The sequence below is a fragment of the Heliangelus exortis genome, chromosome 2, assembly GCF_036169615.1.
Source record: "Heliangelus exortis chromosome 2, bHelExo1.hap1, whole genome shotgun sequence".
In the NCBI taxonomy this organism is placed as follows: Eukaryota; Metazoa; Chordata; class Aves; order Apodiformes; family Trochilidae; genus Heliangelus; species Heliangelus exortis.
Genome location: NC_092423.1, coordinates 108,364,903 through 108,392,118, shown reverse-complemented (window position 1 = coordinate 108,392,118; position 27,216 = coordinate 108,364,903). Strand labels below are relative to the sequence as shown.

Here is a 27,216-nt window from a genome sequence, read left to right as displayed (position 1 = left end):
TAAGACCTGAAAAATTCCATCTCAGGGTGATTTTCTCTTTAGAACAAAACACTTGTGGAATCTTGTGGATATTAGAAAAAAGCAAAGGGAATCAGATAATTCACTTAACCCAGAGCAAACAAATAGAAATTGGAATCCTAAAAGCCCCAAGAGGCAAAAGTCATTTTAACTTGCAAAGATCTCAATGTCTCTTACACTACAGGAGCTTTATTACTAATAGCTTTTGGTATTCAGAAATCCCTTTGTAACTTGGTATTTAATAGGAATCGTAATTATTTCTGAACTCTAGTACTTTATCCTTTTCTATCTGTGTTCAAAATGATCGCACAGATCACTGAGATGTCCTTGGATACTCGTGTGCTAGTTTGCATTTCAGGCCTTGTGCACTTCCATCGTTTCCTCACCTAATGATTATTTTACTTCTGAGTCGGTCTTTGATTTGGTTTTCTGTCTCCAAATGATATGCTTTAACCACAGAGGCACAAAATGTTATGCAGGCACCATTTAGCTGCATGTGGATTATTGTCAAGAGGTCAAATTATGTACTAGTATTGGAAAACTTAGCTTACTACCCAGAATGCACTATCCATGTTGTCAAGGGGAAGAAAATATGCAGCATGCACTGTAATTTTAAGTCCTGCTGCCTTTCAAGTCTGTGGAAAAATTCCTGATTTCAGCAGTGCTGGATAGGGTTCTGTCACTACCAGATGTAACTGGAAAGGGCTGGCCAGTGTCACAGGGAAACCTCCCTCCTACCACACTACAGCCTAATGTACATTAGATTTGCTGCATGTATTGGAAGGGAATAATGTGCAAGGCCTGCATTTGCAAATAATTTCATGCCTTGGATTTACAGTGAGACCCTAAGGTGAGCAGCTAATTTTTCACCTCAACGCAGAGATTATTAAGTTGGAAAATGCTTTATTTTTCCAGGCTCTTCATGCTGAGTATATAAGGTTGGATTTCAAGCTGCTGATTTCAGAGACCACTTTAAACACCTTGAGCTGTAATAAGATCTTGAATGTGAAGTAAAATTTATGCCAATGTAAGTTTTCTGTTCTGAGGTTAATAAAGCCAAAGGGTCAGAAATGGAGTGTTGGGTTGTTTCTTGGGCTGGAACTTTATTGTCCTTCCTACCATAGGTAGAATGAAAATGAACAGAGACTGAAACAGCCTTCTTTCCTGTGTCTTTAACATCCATCTCCTGTCGAGGAGGCAGAAGAGGAAAGGCTGGGGGAAATGCATATATAAAAAGCTTTTTCCTTGGGCCCAGAGGTTTTGGAGTTAGGACTTTTGTTCTTCCTATGTTGAAAGCCAGGATTAGAGAGCTTTTTACTTGTATGTCAAAAAAATACTAAATGAGAAGCACTTTCTTACCTGTCAGATGTTTCTAGTGTAGAGACAAATATGTTAAAAGCATTCTTTTGTCTATCTTGTTTTTAGCTGATGACTTCATTGCACAGCCCCTCCTGCCTACAGCATGAGTGGGGAATAATGTTTCTGGTGAGCAAATCCCTGCTATCATGCAGAGTTTGGACCAGGTTAATGAAATCAACACAACCCCAGTGTGCATGCGCAAACTCTTGTTTTTCAAGAGAGGATTGTTTTGATTAATGAATTAGTAGATTTAGATGACTTGAAGCAATCATAAATTACTCCTAAATTCATCATACTAGCATACTCCTAGCATCAGTTGCACAATGGATTCAGATGTATTCCTTGACGAGAACATTGCAGTTCTTCACTCAAAAAATATATGTAGAAATGTACACACAGACTGTTTCTGTTTGGTTGCAAGAACATGTTTGCAATTCAGCAACTGTCTTGAAGTCCCTAAACTAAATTTAGACACGTATTTCTCTAAGAAATAATTATAATAATAATTAAAATAATAACAATAAGCTGTGGGAGCAGGAGTTGAGTGCATTGCCTGGGAGCAGCAGCAGCAGCTGCTAAAGAGGCGAGGCCCAGGGCAAAGCAGCCAAGACAAGGCTGGGGCCAGCAGCCAGGCAACGTGCCAGAAGGATCTTCCCCTGAAATTAGGATATTTGGGGAACAAATTTGTACTGCAGTGCACAAATTTCATGCTTATTACTCATGGTATTTCATGTTAAGCTTCACCTTTACTATCTCCATTAATGAAGCAAATCAGAAAGTGCATCCCCCAAAGGCCAGCCAAAGTTCATTTCTTTGTCTCATCCAGTGGCTTATACTGCTCTGGCCCGATGATTGTGGAATCAAAAGGCCATACCCCAAAGCATTGTTTCTTATCTACTGCATCTTTTAAAATAAAGAACCCTCACAGTTTTAAAGGATGTGCACCAAATCCTGTAAAAAAATAAGACTGGGTCTTCTTCAGTAGCAAAACATTTTCTTTCTTCAAAGTAGTTTGAGAAAGGGTGGGGAGGTAATTTTTTTTTTTTTTTTAATATCTTGTTTCTTTTAGTTATTATTTTTATTTTTAATTGATTTTATTTTTAAAATAGTTGTACCAGAGGCAGTGTTCAAAACCAGACATCCTGCATTGAATTCAAAGAGAGAATTTTGGTTTTCACAAATGTGCAACTCAAGTTTTAATGTAGATTTGAATAAATGAATTAGTGATTGAGTGTTCGTCAAACAAAGGGTAAAATATCTTTAAAATATCTGAATCTTCTGATGTAAATGAGAACATTAGGTACGTGCAAGAAAGCATTTGCTCATCTAACAGACAAGGAAAATGCTTTTAAAAAAGAAGACAGCTATCTATAACTCTTCCCCTTTACTTGTGGAAGAGACGCCACTCTGTAAAGATGGCAATATGCTGGAATCTCAACATGCTTTTTCGTTAGTTGAAACTGAGAAAATTTATTCAATGTTGACATCAAATCTTTCATTTCTAGGCTGTCATCTTCTGTTTCTAAATGAAGGAGAATTCCATTTAGAATCTAATATAAAGTGCTTTGGTCTGCTTCCCCTGCCACACACACCAATATATGTAGTATTTAATAAAGTGTAGGGCAGAAGAGAAATAGGATGAAGCACTCAGAAGTCCAAATCATACCCTCTAGTTTTCCAAGAAAAACTTATTTAGTGGTTGCATCTCCATACTGCAGATCCAGTAGGCTTATGGAAAGCTCTTTAATGTCAAGAAAATACGCTGTCAGTGGTGGGAGTGGTAGCATTTGTAATGCAGGAGATGAAGGGAACTGTAGGGGGAGATTTAATTATGTTGACCATGATGATATTGTAGTAATAAATCTGCAAAGCTGACACCAGCATTGCTCCAGTACTCCCACACGCTTTCCCCTGCTTAGTCCCCCCTAAACATTTGATTCAGGAGTTTAAAAATTTTCTTCGCTGATGCTTTGGTGGCACAGTCCTCCTACACTGACTGGAATAATGCTGACCTTCCCTAGCTGGAAGTGTTGCCCACTGTAGTCACTAAAATATGTCCTCTTGGCAAGGGGGGGCAGAAATGTTTCACTGAATAGGAGTGCCTCGCTGAAACAATTTCCTGAGGACACTACACATAAGTATGAAAAATGCAGAGGAAAGTGCTTGACTGTGATCGTAGAAGTGGAAGTGCCTGCAGGCATAGCAAACCTTGTTCTGGATGAGAGGAATACACCACCAAGGAGGAATTTCTCTCGATTTGCATCCTTCTGGTTCAGCAGTAAGTACTGTTGTGCCTCTGTCATCCTGCATCAGTTTCAGTAATACATTGATCCATTCAGCACCATTACCTGCAGGCAAAACTGCTCTTGGGATGGGAAAAGATGACATTGTTTTCTTGTAGTTTCTGTTGTTTCTGTTTTGGAAGAAAGGTCAGATACTCAAGACTTCTCCAGTTGTACTGCCTGTCAATGAGGAAGCAGCAAAAATTATTAGTAGCCATGTTCTTCTGCAAGGTGCTGCCCTCTGCAAAGAAACCAGCTTTGAAAGGACTAGAGGGAATGTAAGAATAAACATGACATAAACTGTACTTTTTTCCACTGAAGTTTTGCCTTTATTTGCTTCAGATTTTTAGCTAATCTAAGTTCAGCAGGTGCATCCTAGGCCCTGGAGTTCATCGTGCAGCACTTCGCTTTTAGGATTGGGCAAGTGCCAAATGATCTCTCTTAGGAACAGGTCTGCTCCCATGGCCCTCTGCCTCAAGCTGTCTTAGGCCGAAGAACCCATAGAGGTGGCACAAGGAAGGGAAGGATCCTTTCATATGCTCTCTGGTCTCATCCTCTGTGGGACACTGAAGGGGTCAGCGATGCAGGCTCCCAAGGGAAGCTGCCTTCCCTTTGAAGAAGAATGTTGGCTTAATGTGGGTGGGAGGTGCAAATAGAGGAGGTGGGGATTCTCAAGGCTGTCTACTGAAACAGGGCTTAAATCAGTGACATATCATAAGGCCCAAAGGAAGGGACGGGACATGTGCTGTTCTTTAGGTCAGACTGAAAATCTGCCTTTCTTGTCTTCCTGTCCTGAGAGGAAGAAATTCTGTACGAGCCCTTGGTCCCAACAGATCTCTTCTCAATGCTGGCACAATGAGGAGGAACAAAAGTTCCACTTACTTCCTCTCCGTTGGTTCTTTGCAAGACAGAAAATGGTGGCCCTGTAGACTCTTCTGCATTTATGTCCCTTTGTCTGAATTTCTACTGCTTTATCTTTGGTAAATGCCACATGTATTGTGTGAAATATGCTGTAAGCACATAGGAGTTTTGCCAGAACTCAACAGCACTGGCACAATTCCTGTGTTCAAACCAGGTCCAGTTCTGCTTCTTCCATGCCTGTAGCTGTTTGTAATCTGGTGCTGCCCATTGTTGGCCATATTATTTTAAAATGCAGAGGTTTTTGCTGTGCATACGATGCAGTGCTCTATTCAGTCTTGCATTATGCACTTGTCTTGTGTGTTGAGACAGCTTTCATCAGCTAACTAAATTTATTCATACATTAAAATTCTCTGGTAAAATAATGAGCGTGGCCATGTCCAATATAATTTATGAAATAGTTTATTAAGGGTAATAATTACAAGCTAAGAGAAGAACAGCAGGAGCTATAAAGAAATTCAACTTGCAGGACACTTTCCATTGTTTGTCCACCTCAAGTGTGGTTGCTCCATTGCCTTACATTTCTTGAAATTTCTTTGTCCCCGATGGAAAAAAAAGCACACCAGCACACCACAGAAAAAGATTATTTCTATCCTTTTCCATTTTGACAGAGAGATACAAGGTCCTTTAGAAGATCCCAGTTTCTCTTTCCCCGTGACTTTGCCTCACAGTCATCTAAATTCTAGGAACAGTTCATCCATGTCCCCATGCTCAACCAGCAGCACTGGTGAGCTCTGTAAGCTCTTCTGCTCTCACAGTGGATAATGAACAGGCTTAAAGCTGACAGGCTATGAGAAATGATCCCTCTGCTTTAATACTGCTCAAACAAAAGTGTTTCTCTGACAACTCCTTGCAACAGCCACATGTGTATCTTTTCCAAAGAAAGTTTTCTCTTCTGCAGGTGAAGTGGCAGTGGTGAAAAAATCCAAGACACAAGCACTGCAATCTGAAAATACTAGCCTTTTATTTAAAGTTAACATACCCATTCCAGTCTATAAATAATATGTCATTCTATCAGAAATGCAGAAGATCGAGATTCTTTCTCTATTCTGCACAATAGAACCTTGTCATTTTGATCTTCTTTTCCCGTGTCAGTCTCATACTTTCAATTCTTGTTGAACACTGGCTCATGTCATTTTTGATGCCTGGTGACAGTACTGATGCTGGCAGTTCATTTCAGTCTTAATAACATGAAAGCAGAAGAAACCTACTGCTCTCCTAATCTGACAATGAAGCATGGTACCTTCTTTTCTTTGCTCTGTACCCTGTGTCAAAAGGACAGTTTGGAGGTCCTTTTATTTCTGGCAGATAACTTTACATTTTTGATAGACACCCCTCCAAGTTCCTGCATCACCATTGGCATTTTGGTGTCATTTGCCACCATTGGGTGGCATTGGGAAGTGTAGATGCCTATCTGGACTCTGCATTGCACCTGATTTAGCTAATTAGACAATATAAATATTTCCTCACTATCTAAAAAACTGTATTTGTAATTTTTAATCTAAACTATGAAAACTGCGTTGATCCAGGACTTTATAGCAGAATTATCATTAATACCTAGACTTCTGGCAGTGACATATTCAAAACAACTTCGTCTGCGTGCTAGGAGCACTTTTTCATATAATGTTACACCTATGTCAGAAAATTCTATGCTGATGTGCTCTCCATGGAATGATGAGATGGTAGAAAGAAGCAAGGAGAGTGAGATACAGGGTATGGGGAAAGGCATCAATCTCTCTGTGTGTAAGAGGACACCTTCCAGACCCTGCAATGGTGACCAAGAATCCCATGGTTTTTTTCCATCTTCCTTTAGACACTCTGCTCTGTGCAGATGATGATGGCCACTTCCTGTGGCAGCTGCTTCTTTATTGAGGAGCTGGAAAACTCTAAACTGAGACTGATGTCTCTCCATGTAATGCTGAGATCATGCACTCACAGCATGAATGTTAGGCTTAGCTGGAAAGCCCAGCTACAGTTTAGCTACATATTGAGCAGTGTGTCACAGAAGGCCAGGCTTTCTTGTGTTTTTTTGCATACTCGATTTAATTCACTAAAAGGAAAGCAAATGCAGAGAGAATGGTAGAGAAAAACATGGTCTAGATCTGATAACAGAACTTGGGAAATAGAAAGTCCTGCCCTCCCCCAGTTCTGCCTTAGAAGAGAAATACTGCACATGCTGGAGGAGAGTTGTGCCCCTCTTGATTTCACTTCTGAGTACACCCCTGAATTGTCAAAACACTTCCCAATCTAAAGAATACCTGGGATGAGTTTGGTAATATTATTTGTATTTGAATTTGTATTTGTGTTTTATTTGAATTTTGTATTTGTGTCTTTCTGCTGATTGTAGGCCTCATCCATAATTGTAGTGCTTTATCCTCTGACGAAGACTTAGAATGCTGTTTATGAAGGACAATTAAACTTAAAGGGAAAGGAATCTGTCCAGAGGTACAGATATTTTTCAAATATCTCCATCCAGACAGTTTTGGATAATCTGTTATGGGACTGTCAATGGACACACCATTTTAAAGATTACTGTGAATAGCCTGAAAGGTTGAGAAATACCCAAGGGTGTATATACACACACACACGTGTATAAAAATATAAAAGCATAGGTATCTATCTTGGAAAGTTACCAGGGAATAACTTTGCCACTGAGATAAAATATATCTGTGGTATGTTTTAAATATTTTTCTAAATGCACTATAAAGATTCTAAAAATTACTTTTTCAGGTTTTAGCTAGTGGTCTGGTGAAATGAACTGAAATCTCAGGTAGGTGTTAATTTTGTATTAGTGATCCCTCAATGTAGGGACTGGAAATTTTGTAGAACTTAATTCAAAACAGTTTTGAGAATGATGCAGCACAGCAAGCAGGTCACACGAATCGACTTTCCTCTGCACAGATTCATCAGGGAACTGCTTGGCTTTCCCCATTGGGAGTACTGAAACTTTGCTGACTTCAACTGAAAATCTGGCTTTTGCTCACTGTAAAGGAAATAAGGCTTTCTGGGGAAGGTGGGATCTTTTATTAGATCAGCTTTTAGGCACTGAAGTTCTTTTCGTGGTTTAGGAAGAGGTATTACCTTTTTCTACAGACCTTATTTTGCCTCCATGCTTTTATCACAGCTGTGAGAACACTTCCTAGAATATGAACAGATGTTGTCAATATAAAGGATTATAAATATTCAGTACTTTAAATATGAAGGTCAGCCAATGCAAAGGACTACTGTGAAGCTTCATTTGGATTTCAAATTCAGTGAATTATGTAGGGCCATTTCATATTGTTCAGTCCTCTCTAATCTTGAAAAGGTTTTATTTAATGAGTAGCAATCCCAGCACAAACCTTCTGAACTAGAGAGGGGAGAAAGAACGTTCAGTGGCAATCAAAACTCAAGTGATGTGAAAAATCACATCTATCATTTGCAGAAATACTGCTTCCTTCATCACTAAGCATACTGAGTCAGCAGCTGTACTGCTGAAAATTTAGCCTACTGAGAGGTGTCAAAATAATATTTATTTAGGCTTCCAGGATATTGGTCATAAAATTAAAAGCTGAGTCAAAATCAGAATTAATTTAATGTCATTAGAGCTAGTGAAAGATTCAGTGTTCTGTCAGAACAATGTGTGTCATCCAAGCAGTTGGTAGTATCACTTAGTAAGATTATGTGACACTTCACACTAGAATACTAGTGTATGCAATTTGGTGATAACTTCATGACTGTCAGCCCCCAGATATTATATTGTTGAACTCCTTCAGAGAAAACTTCAGCCACTTTCAAGAATGAGGAATATTTTGTCCTATATGGGTAGTGGAATCCTTAAATGTATTTACCATTCCTAAAAAAAACCAAAAAAAAAAAAAAAAAACCAAAACAAACAAACAAACAAACAAACAAAAAACAAAAAAACAAAACAAAACAAAACAAAAAAAAAAGAAAAAAAAGTTTCTGTGTTTGGTCTTGACCATTTAATGGTGTAATTTATGCCAAGGACTGAATGCATGTGCTTACACAGCCAAAACATTTTAGTTGCTAAATTTCCAGATTATTCAAATTTCTGTGCATGAGACTAGGAATCTGACCTTGGTGCAGAAAGGAGGGGAAGAGTGTTGGGGTTGTGAATCATGGCAGGAGCAGAGATAAAGAGGGATGAAGGGAAAATGAGATTATGAGGTAGAGTTAGATGAGAAAGTGAGTAGATAAGACTGGATGTGTGAAGAAGCTGCCCCGACTAATTGTTGCTCTCTAGCTTTGCTCTCTGTGGAACAGGATTTTGGGGATTAGGAGACTGTCAGTCTCTTGAGGAGGGAGAAGATTGGACCATCAGTGGATGTGACACTGATTAAATGAAAATTAGGAAGCAAAAGGGCCTGAGTTGCTGAAATTGCTCAGATAACATACACCAAGAGACTGGTTTGGAAAGGAGAGCTTAGGAACTGCCAGACAAGAAGACTGAAACTGGGTAAAAGATGAAACTGGAGAAGGAGAGAGAATGGGATGAGTGTCAGGGATTTTGAAGAGACAGTATGAAATAAGTTTGAAGAGACAGAGGACAAGGTGGTAATAATCAGGTGATGGGCAGGGAAATGGCAGTGATCTCCAGGTGTCTAAGAGGCCACCTTCTGGGCTCTGCAGTGCCAGCCAAGGAATCCTGTTGTTCATCCTCCTTTTAACACCTTGTTCCATACAGATGGTATTGACCACTTACCCCAGCAGCTGCTTCTCTGTGCAAGAGCTGAGATGGTCAGAGAGCTCCCAAGCCCTGCAGTGCCCCATGGTGGAACTTCTGAGTTTCTTCCCATTATTTTAAAAATTAAGTTAAACATAGGGAAGCCTGGTTTGTGATGGTGGTTGAAGAACTCAAGTGCTGTACATATTCTAGCTTAAGGCTGCCTTTGTTGCCAGTATCTCACCATCTCTAAAGCTCTGATAAAAGCTGTAGAACAGAAGTATGGTGAGGATTAATTAGGTATGCTTTGTAAAGTGCTACATGGTTTTATCATGTATTTCTATTTATTTTACTTTTGATTCATAAATCACAGAAAGGAATTGGTGGGCTCCAAATGGAAAAACTGTGTTCAACATTATCTCCTTTCTTCTAAAGTCATACTGCAAAGTATTGGGGCTCAAATCAACATAATGAAAGCACATGAAAGCATGTTTTGATTTTTCATGTGAATGACTTTGTTTTTTTTTTTCCTAATGCTGAAAAAATGGAAGACCATATGCAAATATTAGGTCTCTGGTTTCTTTGAAGACACATCTGCTTTTGAGTTTCCCTAACCTCGAAGGATTATTCCAAGCAAAGTGTTTATAGACAAGAACAATAAGCAGTCCACATATTTCAGTTTAATATAATAAAAAAGTATCAAGAAACATGAGGCAAGAATGTGTTTGCCTTTTTGTCTAATGTCTCACTGAGTGGGAAAAAAAATCACCTCGACATAGCACTTAAGAGCTGTTATTCACAGAGTTGTTAATTTGTCAGTCTGGTAGACACTGTGTTTCATGAAAGCAGTAGTTAAATGGATGCCACCATCGTTGCCACTGTTTGGAGCATTACCATTTAAATTCTTTTTGCAGGAGTTTTGTTGGCTTTATGGTCAGCTGGCCTTGTCCATGTGAGTTGAGTCTCTGTACACACTCCCTCTCAGGATTCACATTTCCATGTTAGCAACTCCTGTTGCTAAGCGTGGAGCCAGGGCAGAAGCACTGCTCTTTCTGAATGGGAATACACAGAATTTCTGATACTTGTGGATATGTAGCATCAAAACTTCATGTAGCACAGATTTTCCAGGGCTTTTTATTTTAGCAAGCTATTAGGTTTTTTTTTATTATTATTTTGGTGGTGGTTGAGGACATGGGGGACGGAAATGAGCATATACAAAACAAAGATGGTATAAGTCAAATGAAAGATGGACAAATGTTTTATCCCCATCTTGTTCATACTTCTTATTAAAGGTAAATTATAAATAATTTTTAAATGGCTAGTTAATACTTTCCAGGTTTTATAAATTTGTTAGGAATTACAACAATGTGTGTTCCTGGTCAAACATATTAACAAGTGGTTAGTTAGTTGTTACTGATTATTATGGAATTTAAATATTTTTGAAATAACATTTTAAATAAATTATTAAGCCTTTCTAGTGTAAACAATATAGGAGGAAACAAGAAATGCTGAATGAATAACACAGAATGTTAAAAATATCTCAGTTCTAGAACAACACTGTGTTTAATTTCTGCATTAGTTTAAAAGCAAAGGCAAGTAAGATGAGAAGAAAGAAGAGAATGTATCTGTGCAGAGTAAAACTCAGGTACAGACAGTTGAGTATGATACTCATGTTCTTTCTCCCCATGAAAAAGAAAGCCTAACTTCTTTATTGTTGGTGTGGCTGCAGGGAAAAAAGGTAGAGTTTATCCTTTTGAAGTACAAAACATTTCTGAAAAATACTTAAATGCCAGGGAAATGTATAAGATGTACCACCCACCCTGGGACCAGGCTAATGGTTTTTAGTCCTACCAGTAGAGCTAACACCTTAGCCTGCCCAGAAAATATTTGTCAAAAATCCTGCCGTGCTTCTGCAGTTAGTCATCCTGTAGGACTGAGCTGATGATTTAGATGAGGCCCAAATGTCAGGTCTGAAATGTCTGGCAACTTCTGCATCATTTAGGTACAGGTCATTGATCTACTCTTTAAAACATATGAAATATTTAGAGGAAGCTGCCTTTTGTCTGCTGGCTAAGAGATGAGAGCTCATGTACAGGAGTCCTGGGCTTGGCATCTTTCTCAACCCCTGTCATCCCACTGAGAAGCCTTCCCCACCAGTTCCTCCTCAAGTCCCAGCTCATGGCATACCAAGGTGTTGCACAGGGCTACAATTAGTTCAATACAAAAATGCCTTCCAGTACTTGAAGGGAACCTACAGGAAGGCTGGAGAGAGACTTTTCATAAAAGTGTCCATCAATAGGACAAGGGGAAATGGTTTTAAACTGAAGGAGAATAGGTTTGGACTGAATATGAGGAAGAAGTTCTTTAGTATGAGGGTGGTGAACAGATTGGAATCTGGTGAACAGAATCTGGAACAGATTGACCTGAGAGGTTGTGGATGCCCCCTTCCTGGAAGTGTTCAAAGCCAGGTTGGATGAGGCTTTGAGCAACCTTGTCTAGATGAGAGGCACCTCTGCCCATGGTGAGAAGATTGGAGTAAATTCTCTCTAAGATTCCTTCCAACCTAAGGCATTCTGTGATTCTATGATCCCCCTTTGGCAGTGCATCCTTAGTCTTGGGTTCCTCACCTCAGAGCAGCTTGTGGGGTTTGTGTTTGGGAGTAGCTGGAAAGGAGCAGGGATGCTTCTCTCAAAAGGAACTGAGTCATGTTACCTTTCATGTTTGCTGTCCCCATATCCCCTGAATTGCACATTTCTTTCTTCACAGTGGCACAGCTTCAGCTGTGACTCCCACCACAGATTTGCTCTAAGCCTGGTTGCTAGGAGATGGGAGCTCTGAGTTCAGGTCCCCTTCTCACCACAACTAGCAAAGACTTCGCATCCCAAATTTTCCACCTCTTCGACACGTATTGCAACAAGGAGCCAGAACTGACGTCTCCCACTTCTTGGCCCCGTGTTCTAACGTGGGTTGGTACGCTCCAAGGTGCACCGAGGGCAAGGAACTAGATGATCTTCAAAGTCCCTTCCAACCCTAGCCATTCTGTGAAAAATACCTTGCAATTTTGGCCTTTTGTTTGGTATTAGTTAAGAAAATGCACAGGAGAACAGTTTGGCTGACTCTCTTAAAGAAGGCAAAATTTGCCTCAGCCCATATTAGTGCCCAAGAGGTCCCATTCTGATTGTTTATAGTATTAATTATCTAATGGTTTATTGTTCTGTATAAAATATTAAAATTTCTGTTAATAATATATATACCTTCTCCTCAGTCATCTCAGTTGTGCACAGACCTCTTTCAACAATAAATATCTAAAAGAAAGGATATCTTCATCTCAGATTGTGTCTTATTTGTGAGGTGGAACTGATGGCTTCTCATAACACAAATAAGAAAGCTGCTTCAGAACTCTTTTTGCTTCAACACAGAGACTGGACATTATTTGAACTGTTTGGTCCCTCTGTGCTGGTATATACGTTCTTGTATTTAATTGAACACTGTAAAAAAGTTTGGAGATAATCTATAACATTCTTAATAATTTGCTATATTTAGCAACCATGAAAGAGAATGCAGAAGAGAGAGGCATAAAATGGATTAAATCATCCACAAAGAGAATATAATTGTAAGAAATCATTTTACTGTTAAGTATTCTGAAAAAGTCTGCAAACATTCTCACCTCTTTTTTTTTTAAAATAAGCATCTTCCATAGATTCATTTTATTTGAAATCACTGCAATATATTTTTATTGGGTGAGAGTGTAAAATCAGGCCCATAAAAAGTCTACAAGTTAAAAGAAACAAAGACAGAGTTCAAATACATTTGCAGACTAAATCAGAAATTGTAGCACTCAGATCCCTCTGGCGAGCTGAGCAGTCACACGCCGATATTTTTCCTTGTTTTCAACTTCTAAACCACATTAAATCTTCTCTTGATGCTTTTTTTTTTTTTTTTCCCCACCTGTATTATTACTCAAGTTGCCACAGAAGCTTTCCATAGTCAGGAGTGGCAGTGGGAAAAATACACTTTCATCTGAAATATGATCTCTTTTAGGGGAGAAATGGAGGGCTGTTTTGCTAAATCCTGTGAAATATTATGCAAGCATCTAAGAGGCAAATAGGGAGCACTGAGGGGAACCCGTGGGGTACAGTCACTGCTCATACTCAGATGCCAAATGCTTTCCAGTTGTGGTTGTAGAGGCATCCTTACCACTTGGCCCTTGTGTGGAGGGGAACTCACTCACTCAGCCCTCTGCAAACACTGACAATGCTGGTTTATTCCACTCCTAAATTCCTTCTGTCATTTCTGAGGCAGTAGTTGATGCATTCTGTATTGGTTTGTCTCATCAATAAAGAGGATTCTCTGACTTGGAAGAGTCACTCCTGTGCTCAAAATGGTGGCTCTTTTTCTGTCCTTTACTGTTCTTTTCTGGACAAAGTTGGGTTTTACAAGAGACTATGAGTTCTTTGGAGTGAGAGGATGCATCTTCTTCAAGAAATGGTTTGGTTGGCTTGTGGAGCACAAATAAATGAATATTCTCAGATTTGTAGGAAATCTGAATCCTTGTTTATTTCCATTGTTTCTTTTCAGCTGATATGAGGTAAATCAGAGCCCATCTGTGCTTGTTTAACATATATTATACTTTTCTGCAAGCAATAGATGTGGAATCTTAACAGCTAAAAAGACCCTTTCGTGAAAAGTAAAATGTAACAATATTTCAAAACATTTTTTTTTTTTTTTAGGATGAGGCTTCTCCATCTGACAAACAGTACAAACAGGATCCAGCCCAGGTCACCTACTCAACATCAGCAGTTTCCAGCACACAGGAGGTGTTGTACATCAATGGCAACGGGACCTACAGTTACCATAGTTACAGAGGGCTCGGAGGTGGGCTGCTAAATCTCAACGATGCTTCTAGCAGTGGTGAGTTCCCTTATCAAATGTGCCTCTGTGTATATGTGCTCATGTGTACCTTTCCCCCTGCTGTACTGAAAGCTAGGCCAAGGGGCTCAGTATCCACTGCCTGTTACCAGGTAATGAGCAGGAACACAATCCTGCAAACAGCTACTGCTCAGCACAGCACTTGCTCGCTGCATGCTGGTTTCCTTCCAGTTTCAAGGGACCAGTTCACAATAGAGCAAGGCTGAGCCTGAAGTCTCTGTAACAAACTGCATTAAAAAAAATGCTGAGTTAGATTTCCAGTTGATTTGCATGACTTTATGAGGACCTGCCCTGTCATTATTTTCCTGGCCTGTAGTGATCACAAAATGAGGCCATCAGTATCTTTGTGGCTGGAGTTTAAAAACACCAAACTCCATATTTTCTAACAGAGATTACTTGTTCTAAATTTCTAACCGGGTCTGTCTAGCTAATTTAATTTATTGCAGGTAAGGATCTGCCATAACAAGTGTTAAACAAAAAATCAGCACATCTGTCCATACCTTAAGGTAAAAATTGCCAACACAAGGCTGCATGGCTCTCTGAAAAAAACAGTGATGTCATTTATATAGACAACATGACTTTCTTCTTACATTAGCAAAGCACCTTTAACAAATAAATGTAAGCTAATTGCATTATTTGTTTGAAAGAGGCCCCCATATTGACTTCACAGAAATTCAGAGTGAAAGGAATGCTTTGCTTATGCTGGTGTTGTTTGTCAGAGATAAATCATTACTCCAGAAGACTGAGGGTCTCTTGCCTCCGAAAATGGCATTTTAAAAAATATTTCAGAGGACAGAAAAATCCCTATGTTTTTGTCCTGGCTGATCCCTCTCTGACTGAGGAGAGTGCTGCTTGAGGTACATGAGCTGGCTTAGGCAAGACAGTAACTGCTCAGCTACAGTCTATTTTCTACATGCTCAGCAATTTCAAAATACTATCAGGGCTGCAGCCTACAAGAAATTATTGGTATGTGGTGTCCTGGTGACCTTCAGTCATGTCTGCTTTCTCACACCCTCCCACCAAAATCCTCAAAGGTCTGTGAATGATTTGTACTCAGTTTTCAAAGGGCTTTAAGAAGATAATATTTTAGTTGTCAAAAAGCTTTGACGTTAAGAGAGTGAATGATGATTACGATTGTTTCCATATGCAGGAAAAACACATCTGAGGTACTGAATATGATCTCTGATCAAATATTTTCGTAAGAGTAAGATAGGCAATGGAAATCTCATTTCTTGGGAAAATGCACAAGAACGTTAAAATTGTCTCTTACATTGTGGCCAGGGAAGGTCTGAGCCACTTCCTACTGACAGCTGCTGGGATTTTCTCTTTCACCCAACTAAAAGTAGGTTTAAATTCCCTATGGATTATTTGTCAGAAGAAGTCATCCAAATTGTCAAGCTTTACATAATAGTAGACTGTGAGGAATCACAACTGGTTTGAGTAGTTGTTTTTCACTTCAAACCTCTTGTAATACGATAAATTTTAACAATTCCCATTTTTTAGTGAATTATGGGATTTGGGCAAAAGTGTTCTATGCCACTTCAGCATGCAGTTTTTAAAAAATGAGGTACAAATCCAACATCATAAATTAATATTCTTTCTGATTAGAAGCAACATTTTTTTTTGTCCATTTAACATAGAGGGTTCCAGTGCCTTTTCACAATTAAAGCTCAAGGTGGGTTTTGGAGGACAAAAAGGGGTTATTAAGGAACTTCCAGATGCTGCACGCCTAAGGCAGCCAGAGAACTATGCAGTGCACTGAATTTCACTGTATAGAATCAACGGGATGAGGGGACCAGGGGACAGATGCTCAAATTTCATAGAATGGCTTGGGTTGGAAGGAACCTTAAAGATCATCTAGTTCCAACCTCTTGCCACAGGCAGGGACACCTCCCACTAGACTAGATTAGGTTTCTTCCCTGCCTTTCCCTACTTGCATGGAAAAATTTTGTGTATAAATATATATATATATATATGTCTTTTACTTTGGAAGTGTAATAAATTATTGCATCTCTAACAGATGGTTTTGCATAGTTAGAACGTTGTGCAAAGGTGTCCACCTTCTCCACAGGGATCCTACAGGATCCAAAGCACATAAGCTCCACAAACCAAAAGTCTGTGTGCCAGCAATTGGAAACCAGTCGTTGATGCTAACTCTCCAGCTGGCTGATGGTTTGTGACCCACTTCCCACTTCAGGAAAATCATCAGAAAAGTCGTGAAAAGGCGACTCCCATCATTTTCTTAGTTTCATTGATGCAAAAGCAATCCGTAGCCAACCCAATTATCTCTTGACTACTTAGGGTAAAGTGCCCAGGCTCTGTTAGCTGGTTCCCCTACAGGAGAAATTCAAGCATTGGAATGGGCTGCCCAGTGAAGTGGTAGATTCTCCATCCCTGGAGACATTTAAAAAGAGACTGGATGTGGCACTCAGTGCCATGGTCTAGCAACCGCAGCGGTGGGTCAAGGGCTGGACTTGATGATCTCTGAGGTCCCTTCCAACCCAGCCAATTCTATGATTCTACGATTCTATGAAATGGGAGGATTTGGATGTTAGTTCTTTGGGATCTGTCAGTTTTCTGTGATATGTCATTGATATTATAGACAACTTCTCTAATGATGTGTCCACTTTTTCATTTGTAAACTAAAAGGAGATGTAGCTGAGAGGGGTAACCACTGTTTTCTTAACAGACCTCCAGGACAGTTGTTTGCAAGACTCCTGTTTCAAGAGAAGGCTTTTACAATGGTTAATGAGTTCCCTCTCTGGAGGACAGGATATTTGCTTGCAGATTATTTTCAGGACCTAAGAATTTAAGACTACATTTTCTTTGAATTAGAAACCCATGAAATATTCTTGTCACATTTACAGATGTTCTCCTAGCATAAAAATAAATATACACCTTACTCGTGATGTGTTTAAACAAATGAAGTCTGGCTTTATGTATCTGCTAAAGCAGAAAGAAGTTGCAAAAGCTACGTAAAACTCACTGCTTGAATGCCTGGTTCTGTACCTTCCTCTACATAATGTAACATGATGACCATGTCCAATTAGCTCTCCTATCTAGTAGTCCAGCTGATGTGTGTGTTTTGTGTGCTGTGACTCATTTAATTTGGTTATTTCCTCCCCAGTAAAGTTCATCCCTTCACTAATCCCATCTTACAGATTTACCTATCTGCTTTCCCAACTGTTTGGTGTCCCTGGCTCAGGGGTCTCTCTGTGCCTGCTGTTGCAGTGCTCCTGTCCTTCCACATGGCTAATTACAGACCTGTAATTAACTCCTTGCATAACTGTATGGGGCAAGTCTTCTGCAGCTGCTCAGTATGACCAAGCAGATTACAACAGCTTCTATGGTGAGCCCTCCTTTACTGTGGGAGGCAAAAACTGCAGCAGGAGCAAGCTTACAGCACCGGGGTCTCTTTGCCTTTAAATCCTTTAGCTTCACCCCATCACCAAGAAATTTGTGGGCTGGGGGAAAAGCCTTTGGGCATATTGTCCTTGATTATTGCAGGTGATAAAGGAGGATGCTCTTTGAGAAAGGTGAATTTCCATAGCTCTTTTTTTTTTTTTTTTTTTTTTAAGGCTAATGCAGTTCCAACTACAGAACTGAACAGAGAACTCCATGGTGGGGAAAATGAGTGGGTGTGAACAAAATTTGCTTGCCAGCTCCTAGCCAGCCACAGAGGCTGCAGCTGGCCTGGGTTCATCACACCTGGACCAAGCTCAGAGGGAAGCCCAGCTGGAGTGCAGGAGGGTGAGGGTAGGAGGCAGGCTGCTCTGGTGGGAGCAAAATCCTCTGCTGCTGCCAGAAGCTGTTGAAGTCCCTGCATGCTGCCCGAGCCTCTCCTGACAGGCTGGGATCACCCCATCTCCACATGTTTCTATCTGATGGGTTGCTGTCTGTCCTCTCCTGGTGACTGCCAGCTCTCAGCGCTCTCTGAAGCCAGGGTAGGCTTGTTGGAGCTTCGCTCTCCAGAGCCTCTTTCTTTCCTGCAGTCCATTTTCCCTGTGAGAAGTTAGAGAGCATTTCTGCTATGGGGCTCCCTGGAGGTGATTTGATGCTGTTTCTTCTGCGTCATTCCCTAGCTTCCTAAGCAGAAATGTCAACTTTAAATCCTTTGTGTGTATAAAAAGAGAGGGTGTTTCAGGCTTGATGGCAGACTGGCCATGCAGGACATGCCCTTGTGTCATGGTAAGACAAAGCAGCTGTTGTGTCTCCATTTCTCTACACAGATCCACAGCCTGCCTCCACCACAGCAGCGACACAGCACTGCATCCCTGGCACCACAAACGTTCAGTCCCCGAACAGCTCAGGTGAGTCCTCACGCTCAATCTGTGTACATCAACAACACAAGCAAACCCTCAGCCTTGGCAGGTTTCTTTTTAAGCCTCTTCCCCCCACAGGTGGGCTCGCAGACCATGACCAATGGTCCTGTGGTCCAGATGGGAGCTGCTGGACCGCATCACCTCTGCTCCCCTTCAGAGCCCCAGGAGGGCTGCACTCTCCTGGCCGTTCCCCATCTTAGCTGGGCCTCCTGCCCATGTGCATATCAACCATCCTGGGCCTTTTGCCTCCTGAGACTTCAGGTGGTGCAGCCCTGCTGAAGATGGCAAGGTAGCTGGGGGAAGTCCCCAGAGCTGCTGCTGCTGAGCCTGGGTGATGGGCATGGCCATGGCCGTGCTGCTCTGGGGCAGGGAGAGGGAGGCCCAGCACTTTCATCCACTTTGGCATGTGATAGCAGGGAGGGTGCCTTATTTCCTCACCCTCCCATTTGATGAAGTTGTAACCCACTGTAAAATGTTGGCAGTTGCCTGATCAGTAGAGGCTTCTTAACAATAAACTGGGGTGGAAGGGAGAGGAGGGGGAAAGTGAAGCTAAGAATACCCAGTAGGTAGCTCATACTTCAAGTGCTGACTGGGTGACCCAGAGTATGTAGGGATGTAGGGACTGAATGGGATTTTCCCGTGGCTTCTCTCTCTGGCTCTTCTTTATGCCTCTACTCTTGCACAGTCATCTGAGTTCTCTGTGCTACCCTGATGACCAGAAAGTGGAGAGGGAGAGAAAAGACAAAACAGCTCAGCTGTAGCACAGCTGGAGCTTGGGGCATGAAGAGACACAGAACAGGAGTGATAGAGTTAGGATCCTGGGAGAGCATTAGTCCCAATTGAAAAAAAAAAAAAGATCAACCCATTTAACTTCTCATTAACCCCCATTTTGCCTATGTTGTGGCAAAGGTGAAGATTTCTTGCTGCAAAATGCTGTTTGAATTCTGTATTAACATCACCCCCACATTCCTCTTCCTCCTTTGTCCTCCACTCCAAATTATGAGATACATGACATTTTCAAGTATCTTTCTGCTCCCACCATAGGAATGGAGTTGGAATGTCTGTAGATATATTGGGCAGTATCCTACTGTTCTACCTTGGCACAAAGCTCAGGAGAAAGCAATTAAGGCAAGGCAGGTGTGTGACCCATAATTAATCTCCTGTGGTGGTTAGGAAACATAACTGGAGGACCTCGCATAATAATTTCATCACAAACCAGTGTATTTGCTGATTGCTGAACTTGCATGATGTTCAGTGGCTGTAGGCATTTCTGTGTTTTCAAATCTCTTCCCTCAGATAACATAGCAGGTTTTTCTGCTATTTAAGCTGTCTGAAGCTATGATTTCCAGAGGGAAGGGTATATAAGGGATAGAGAATCTTAAAAGGTCCAATGCATTAGTCTCTGATTTATTGATCTGAGATCTCCTGGCACTTGAAACAATAGTTTTAGGAATATTTGCTCTCTGTTTGAAGGCAGGAGGAAAAGAAACAGACAGATGCATAATATTGCACAAAAAAACATTCTTGCAGTATTAAGTACATCTGATTTGATAGTTGTTTCTATTTAGTTTTATTGGAGTACATAATAAGCTAGTACATGCTCACTTGTAAAGTCATGGGGGAAAAAAAGGGGAGAGAATAGATACAACAGAAAAGATACACGAGAGATTTCAAAGCATGGGCAAATGAATGTTTCTACAAATAAGTGCCGCTGCTCTTTATGTATTTGCTAATGAAAAAAATTGCTTAAGTATTAATGAAAATGTAGAAGTACAGATGCTTTAGCACATGTAGCCTTTTATTTCTTTATTTTTTAAATTATTATCTGTAATAGTGATAACCATTCTGCGACTGACACGTTTATTATTCTTTCAGTAGTTGTTAATTATGAAATTGGTAGCTACCCAGTGACAGCACACAATTCTTAAGGGATTTTTGCTGAGACAGTTGATAGTGTCTAAGCAATCAGTAACAGCACATCTACATCTGACCCATATTTTGGAATTTGATATGTCATGTTGCTTATGAGTTGTGCATGAGGCAATAAGTAGTTCCAGTCTTGTAATATACAGAAAAGCCATTTGTTCTGCAGTGTCCTTAATGGCAGATACTCCTAGTAGCTAATATGATAAATGATTTTTTAGCACATGAAGTGTGTGTTTTCAGAGTTCTCTAATTCAGCTTGATGTGGCTCCAACATGAACAATTTCACCTCACAGAGGAAACTATGTCTACATAACTGGACTGAGGTGGTACATCAAAAATATTCCCATCTGAAAGTGTCAATCAGGTGGCCTCAGCAAGAGGCAGAGGAGCAATACTTTAGTCATCTGAAAGGATATAAAAGAAAGGATCTATCTCAGCAATTTGTTTAATGTGCTGCCTAAGAGAATGTGCTGTTATAAAGACATGGGAGGTGACAATTGTGATTTATAATATTATGCACTAAAATAAATAAAAATAAGTGTCCTGTCTTCATCACTGCCATATGTGCTAATTCTTTACTTGAACATGCAGACATGGTGGAACCTGATGATGTTAGAAATAATGATTTTTAGTTGTCCTGAAGTACTCCAGGCCAGGAAGCAGTGTGCTAATGTTTGCAGTATCACCTTGGAGGAGCCTGAAACTGCAAAATTCATTGTAATTCACATCCCTGCTCATGTGAAGATGGACAGCTTAATAAATAACATTAAGTACATTAAGTAAATAGTTCTATTTAAAGTAAGGATAGTTAGGAAAAGAAATGGTGGTGAAGCTGTTCAGCTTTCTCTAGATTTAATCACCTGTAACACTGATATCTGGAGATAAATGTACATGAAGTGTCTACTTTACACCAGCTATTTTAGCCATCAGAATATCTGATTCATTTGACTGGTTAAAGAAATGTAAAGGATGACCTGAGGTTTAGGTTCCTGTATTTGAATAGCTGGTTTGCATAAAATCACACAGAAAAATCTACACACTTTAAATCGTGTAGATGCATTTATTACTTATTTTCTGAATGACTAGGTATGACTGATGAAGCCACTGCTAAGTTACAGGATTTTTAGCATATAGCAGCCTGGACAACCTTTAAGAATCAGTAATATTGCCAGTGAGTAGCTATTAAAAGCTGAGACTGGTATAATACATCCAGAGGCTGGTCTTTAAGTGAAGGATTCTCCCAGATATAAAGCTTAGGCTGACATGGGCGAGCTTTGACTGTCAGGTGTAGAGGTCACATAATTAAAAAAAGAATGAAAATCCTTATCCCCACAGCAGGCATGGCTTGTTCTCTTTCTGTTCAGCTCTCTGTGAGCACATGCAGCTTCTCTTCCTGAAAGGGCATGGGTGTACTCACTGTCCTGAACCCATAGCCATGAACAGTTTTCAGTGCATCTGGATTTCTTTGCTCATGGGGCTTTTCTTTGAGGGGAAGGAGGACAGCACTGAGACTTGTTACGTTAAAGGCAGTAGCTGGGGAGTGAAGTAAAATCCTATTTTGTACATGCAGAAACAAGCAAGCAAAATCAAGCAGTTTGAAGTATTTAGGGTAAGTTAAAACTTGAGATTTCCTACTTCCTTTGCACACAAGAACACTGTACCCAACACAAGACTCAAAGACCAAGAGGAGTTCTGGGTCCTGGTGGCTCCTTGTGTATGCAGACTGGAGATTTGCATTTTGCACAGACCTTTATTTCCAGTACCTTCAGGGATTCAGATGCATACATGTATTCTAAAGAGTTAAAAGCTTTCTGATATCTGATATATATCTGATCAGGACAGCTGGGAATACAGAGCCAGATTTTCACTTTGTGTAAATCACTGTGATGCTATAGATTTGTCAGGAGTTACAATGATTTATGCATGCTGGACATCAGATCTTCTCCTAGTTTTTCTTTCAGTGTGGTGTTTTAACTTTGTCTGATCAATTTTTTTAAGGAGAGATGTAAGCAAGCACATTTCTGTGTTGTATACATTTCTGTGTATTTTCTACTTGGGAGTGAAGTAAACTTAATATCCTATTCAATCACTTAAAATTACCAATGAGAAAAGCCCTTCAGTTTTGTTTCAGAAAAGGATAAGGTCTGCCACAGAAGCTCTGCTATGCCATATATTGTGTGTGTGATTTTGGCTGTGACATGAATGAGAGTCAAGGAAGGAACAAAAGTTAAAGCAGGTTCATGTGGAGCACAATGTCTTCAATATGTCAGTGGCAGCTTTTTCATTACCACCTCAATAAATATAGAAGTCTTTAATGGCTTTTTACAACCATTCAGCCCAGCTGCTTTTATGATTTGTATACCCTTCTTCTCTCTGCTGGGTTAAGATTTTACTAGGAAATATCCTTTGAGCTTCTTCACACCGCAGTCATTTCCCTGAAGTGTGCAGTCACACTGAAACAAATTCACTGAGCTAATTGTCCTTTTATTTATCCTTTGTACACTGGAAGTCATTTAAAAGTCAGTTCATTTATGCCTGTGTAAAACTGGATAATACAGTTGTAAGGCTAAGTGCTGTACATGCTACTTCTGTAGTAGGAAATAAGATCTAATAGGACCCTTTCTGTTTGAGTAGTTTCTTTTCATAGCCCCAGCTCTGCTTTCAATCAAGGGGAGATTTTCATTAGCTTCAGTGGGTGGGAAGACGTAGCAATCTCACCATTCTTTGTGGTCTCAGCAGTAACTCTGCAGAAACATGAAAGAAAGAAAAATACATAAATTTTATGAACAGATCTTCAGCCTCTGGAAAACATTAGATCTCTTTCTATTAGTGCTTAAGGTAGCCACTCTGGTTTTGAGTCCTGTGAATCTAATGGGATTTTTCAGGAGAACTTCTACAGTATGAATTGGTGTGTTCTGTATTCTAAAGTTGAATTACAATTTTTAAGATTAATCCAGTCTTTTTAGAAAGAAAGGTCCATCCAGTGAGATAATGCTGGAAAAGCCTTGGCCTTGGCATATGAGAAACTGCACAGTGATGTTTTTCTAATAGGAAGCAAGATACATCACTTTGGATAACTTGATCCCTGTTTCCAGGAGAGTACTAAAATTATCAGTCTAGTTTGATCTTTTTCCTGCCAGAAGCATAGATTTGCTGCTCTTTCAAAAGGAATGGGCAATACTTTCCCAGATTTGCACATAATAAAATGCTGGATGGATATAGTTGCTGTCTCTATACTTCTGTGCTTAAAAAAGTCCTCTGTCCAGTTCTACCTGCCCACATTTGCACTCCAGGAAGAAAAAATAGATCAAGTGGAAAACACAAACATCTTATCAGAGCATCATATATCTTAATTGATGAAGAGCTATGGTCAGATGACCAGGGAAGTTCCACACAAGGTGTACTTTGTGATGCCAGGTGGTTCTGCTGACTGCACTGACGTGCAGGCTGCTCCCAGGAGTTCTGTCTTCTGCATGCAGCAGACACGGGCTTGAGAATATTCTTTGATGAAAGTTGCTAAGCAGATAAGCTGCCAGTGCAGCGTGGTGGTTGCTGCAGATTCTCTTGCCAGTGTTCAGGCCTCAGAAGATCCTTGCAGTATACTGCCAGTTGTATGCAGCCCCCACAGATGATGCCGAACTCCTCCCTACAGCGGCCAGATTGCCACCAGCCTAATCTTGTTCATGATCAGCTATTTATACAAGTGATCACGTGGCATCAGAGCTAGTCAAGTTGAATGACCATCTATCTACATCTGTAAGGGATTCACAATCTGGCTGCATGCTGATTGAAGCATGAAATGTGAAAATAGGTATCTAGAGAATATGTCTGATATTCTGTGATAAAAACTGCAAGTGCGCAGGTTGCCACGAGGGACACGGTGGCAGCTGGAGCTGGGGGAGGCACAGGAGATGAGTCTTCTCCCTGCTCACCAGCATCAGATCCCAGAGCAGTGTTGGGGTGCAAGTGGCCTACACTGTTGGGGTGTTCTCCAAAGGGTAATTTTGTGCTGGCAGTCGACTTGCCCCCTGGGCTACGTAAGTAGAACCTGAAGGGTGTCTCTCATATATACAGATAAATCACTGTGGTTCCTGTCAAGGCAACAAACAGATAACTGAACAGCTATTGCTTGTTTCTCACTGCTCACTCAGCTGAGAGAAGATTTGTCTGCTCTGCAAACCCGTGAAACGTCTCTGTCAGGGGATCTGAAGCTTTTTTCCTTTTCCTTTGTTGTCTGCAGGTCCAACAGATCTCAGTATGAAGAGGCAGTTAGCAACCAGCTCCGGATCCTCCAGTAGTTCAAGCTCTAGACCCCAGCTGAGTCCGACTGAAATAAATGCAGTGAGGCAGCTTGTGGCAGGGTATAGAGAATCAGCAGCATTTTTATTGCGTTCTGCAGATGAACTGGAAAACCTTATTTTGCAGCAGAACTGAGTCACGTGACCTTCACACCGGCCTGGTCTTATCTCAGAGTTTCCACTAATGACATTTTGATTTCCCAGAGCACACACTTCAGTTACTGCACAGTCTTTTAGGAGAGTTAATGACCATAATGCCACACTGTCCTTGATCCATAAAGTGATGTGTTAAGGTGCTTCAAGTGAACTTCGACCTCTGGTATTTCCGAGGTACTTTGCGGTGTCCAGCCTCTTGCTTTTGTTTTAGTGTGTCAGCATAAATATCGAAAAAAGTGGCTAGAAATTAACTCGTTCTAACAAGTGGAGGAAACAGAAGATGCTGTGGTGGTTTAAAAAAGCTTATATGGTTCAAGATCCAAGTGCAATATTAGTGGAATGTGATACTGACTCATTGGACTTAAAGCTGCAGTATATGGCAAAACGTTGCCAAATGTCCTGTTGCCACAGGGCACAATTGCAATTAAAAGGATCTTGTATTTTAAAAAAATGTAATTTTTATAAAAAAAAAAAAACAAAAGATTTTTGTTTTCATTCAAGATTTTTTCATTTTTACTTTGGTAAACTTTTTCACTGGTCCTAAAAATGTTTTGAGGAGTAAGTCCCCCTTTCCTCTCTCGAACCTCTGACTGTGTCCTTCTCCCCAACTTCATATTCTTTCTACAACGAGTAACTCTTGATGCTGGATAATTCTTCCCCCATGTACTGTAAATTGTCATCTATGGAATACCTTCCAAAGGAAGCATGCATTTCCTGCATTCATACCATGCTCAACTCCATTCTGTAATATATTGCAGCTTTATTAGCAATTAATAAAGAGTTGAGGGTTTTTTTAAAAAAAAGACGTATCATTGGGAAAAAAATAAAAAAAGAAAAATTGTTTTCTTACAGTGAGCTCATCTAACTCCATGATCACTGCTGCTGTCCTATACAAGTCCCTCTAGTTGTGATTGGATGTAGATGATGAATGTTAAGAGGTTGCAAGTGACAATCTGAAAATTTGCACTCTTGTGTGTATTTATTTTGTTTTCCTTAATTTAAACGAAATTCTTACGGAGGAAGGTCATTGACACTTCTGGTATGATTTGTGTAATGCCCGGGCCTAGCTAAAACCTGTACAAAACTGTAAATGGATGCAGCTGCAACTATAATAAATCTCTTCTTTCCCCTTCCCCACTCTTCCCAACCCCTCCATTTCTTATTTTATAATATTGATTACACATTGGTGTTTTCTTTGTGCACTACGGCAGGCTTATTTTTAAGTATATAGGAAAAAGTACTTTAGTTTATGCTTACTGTACTATCTGTTCTGTTGTTTAGCTTTTGTTGAATAACAAGTTTCTTGTGCATTCCTAAATTTGCCTTATTTCATGTAAAAAATTTTATGTAATTCTGTTTTTGACAATGAGTTTAAGGCATCGGTGATATTTTATATCTACTTGTTACATATAGTTTTCCAAGTAATGACTGTGATTGTGACCAGGTAATGTGCACTTTTTCTTGTAACTGTGGACATTGCTATGCTTTTTTTTCTCTAGTGTTTCTAGAATTACTGTTGCTTACAGTTCTGTAAAAGAAAAAGAACTTTTGTGATACTGTTGGTGAATATTAATGTGAAAAAGCCTATGAAATATGAGTATTTTGGGGGAACATAGATACACAAACATCTCTAAGTTGTGGACTGATGTTCACATATTTAAATGAGAATTAAAACCCGAGGGCTGGAATCATTTCCTCTGTTTTGTTTGGGTAAATAAACAGATTTCTGTGTTTAAATACATGATTGTGAAACATTATAGCATTTAAATTGACATAGCATTTAAAGCTATAATTATTATTGTCTTTAATTATTCTTATTGTCATTATTGTTCAATTATTATTGTCTTTAAACAGAAAAAAGGACCTTCTAGTGAAATTAATGCAGACAGAAAAACCTTGTTTCTTAAAATTATTGAGTAAATCCAGTAGCTTGGACTTGCTGGAGCTTTGTTTTAATGAAGAATTTCTTCAGTAATAGCAGAAGTGGGTGATCCATAAATCATGAGGTCTGAAAACACAGCATTTTGTAATTTTTAAATGCCTGGAGGCAACACCATTTTGCCCATACACTTTTTCTTAAAAATCTTTTTAAAGACACTCATTCTTGGATATAAGGCTATTGTTGTGAATCCTTACCAGTTGCTACCCATCACTTGGAAGATGCGTTTCCTCCTAACATTGTCTCCCCGTGCCTCTGAAAACCTACAGCTTGTCTCTACTTTAGATGTGTGGGTCCCCTCAGGTTTTATCTTGTCAAGCATTCAAAAGCCTGCTTAGGAACCACATCCCTTTTTCCTCTCTTCCACTTGCATATATCTACACTTTCTTTTTTCTCTTGCGTG

At 40.0% G+C, this 27,216-nt stretch overlaps 1 protein-coding gene across 2 annotated transcripts in view; it reads left to right on the top strand.

Moving 5' to 3' along the window:
* The window catches only part of NOL4 (nucleolar protein 4), a 187,319-nt gene extending 160,708 nt beyond the window's left edge, over positions 1-26,611 (top strand). For both annotated transcript variants that reach the window (XM_071737453.1, XM_071737452.1), the window contains 3 exons: positions 13,974-14,154; positions 18,402-18,482; positions 24,661-26,611. In XM_071737453.1, coding sequence (XP_071593554.1) covers positions 13,974-14,154; positions 18,402-18,482; positions 24,661-24,854 — 456 coding nt within the window. In that variant the 3' untranslated portion in view covers positions 24,855-26,611. The remainder of the gene's footprint in view (positions 1-13,973; positions 14,155-18,401; positions 18,483-24,660) is intronic.
* Positions 26,612-27,216: the final 605 nt, after the last annotated feature.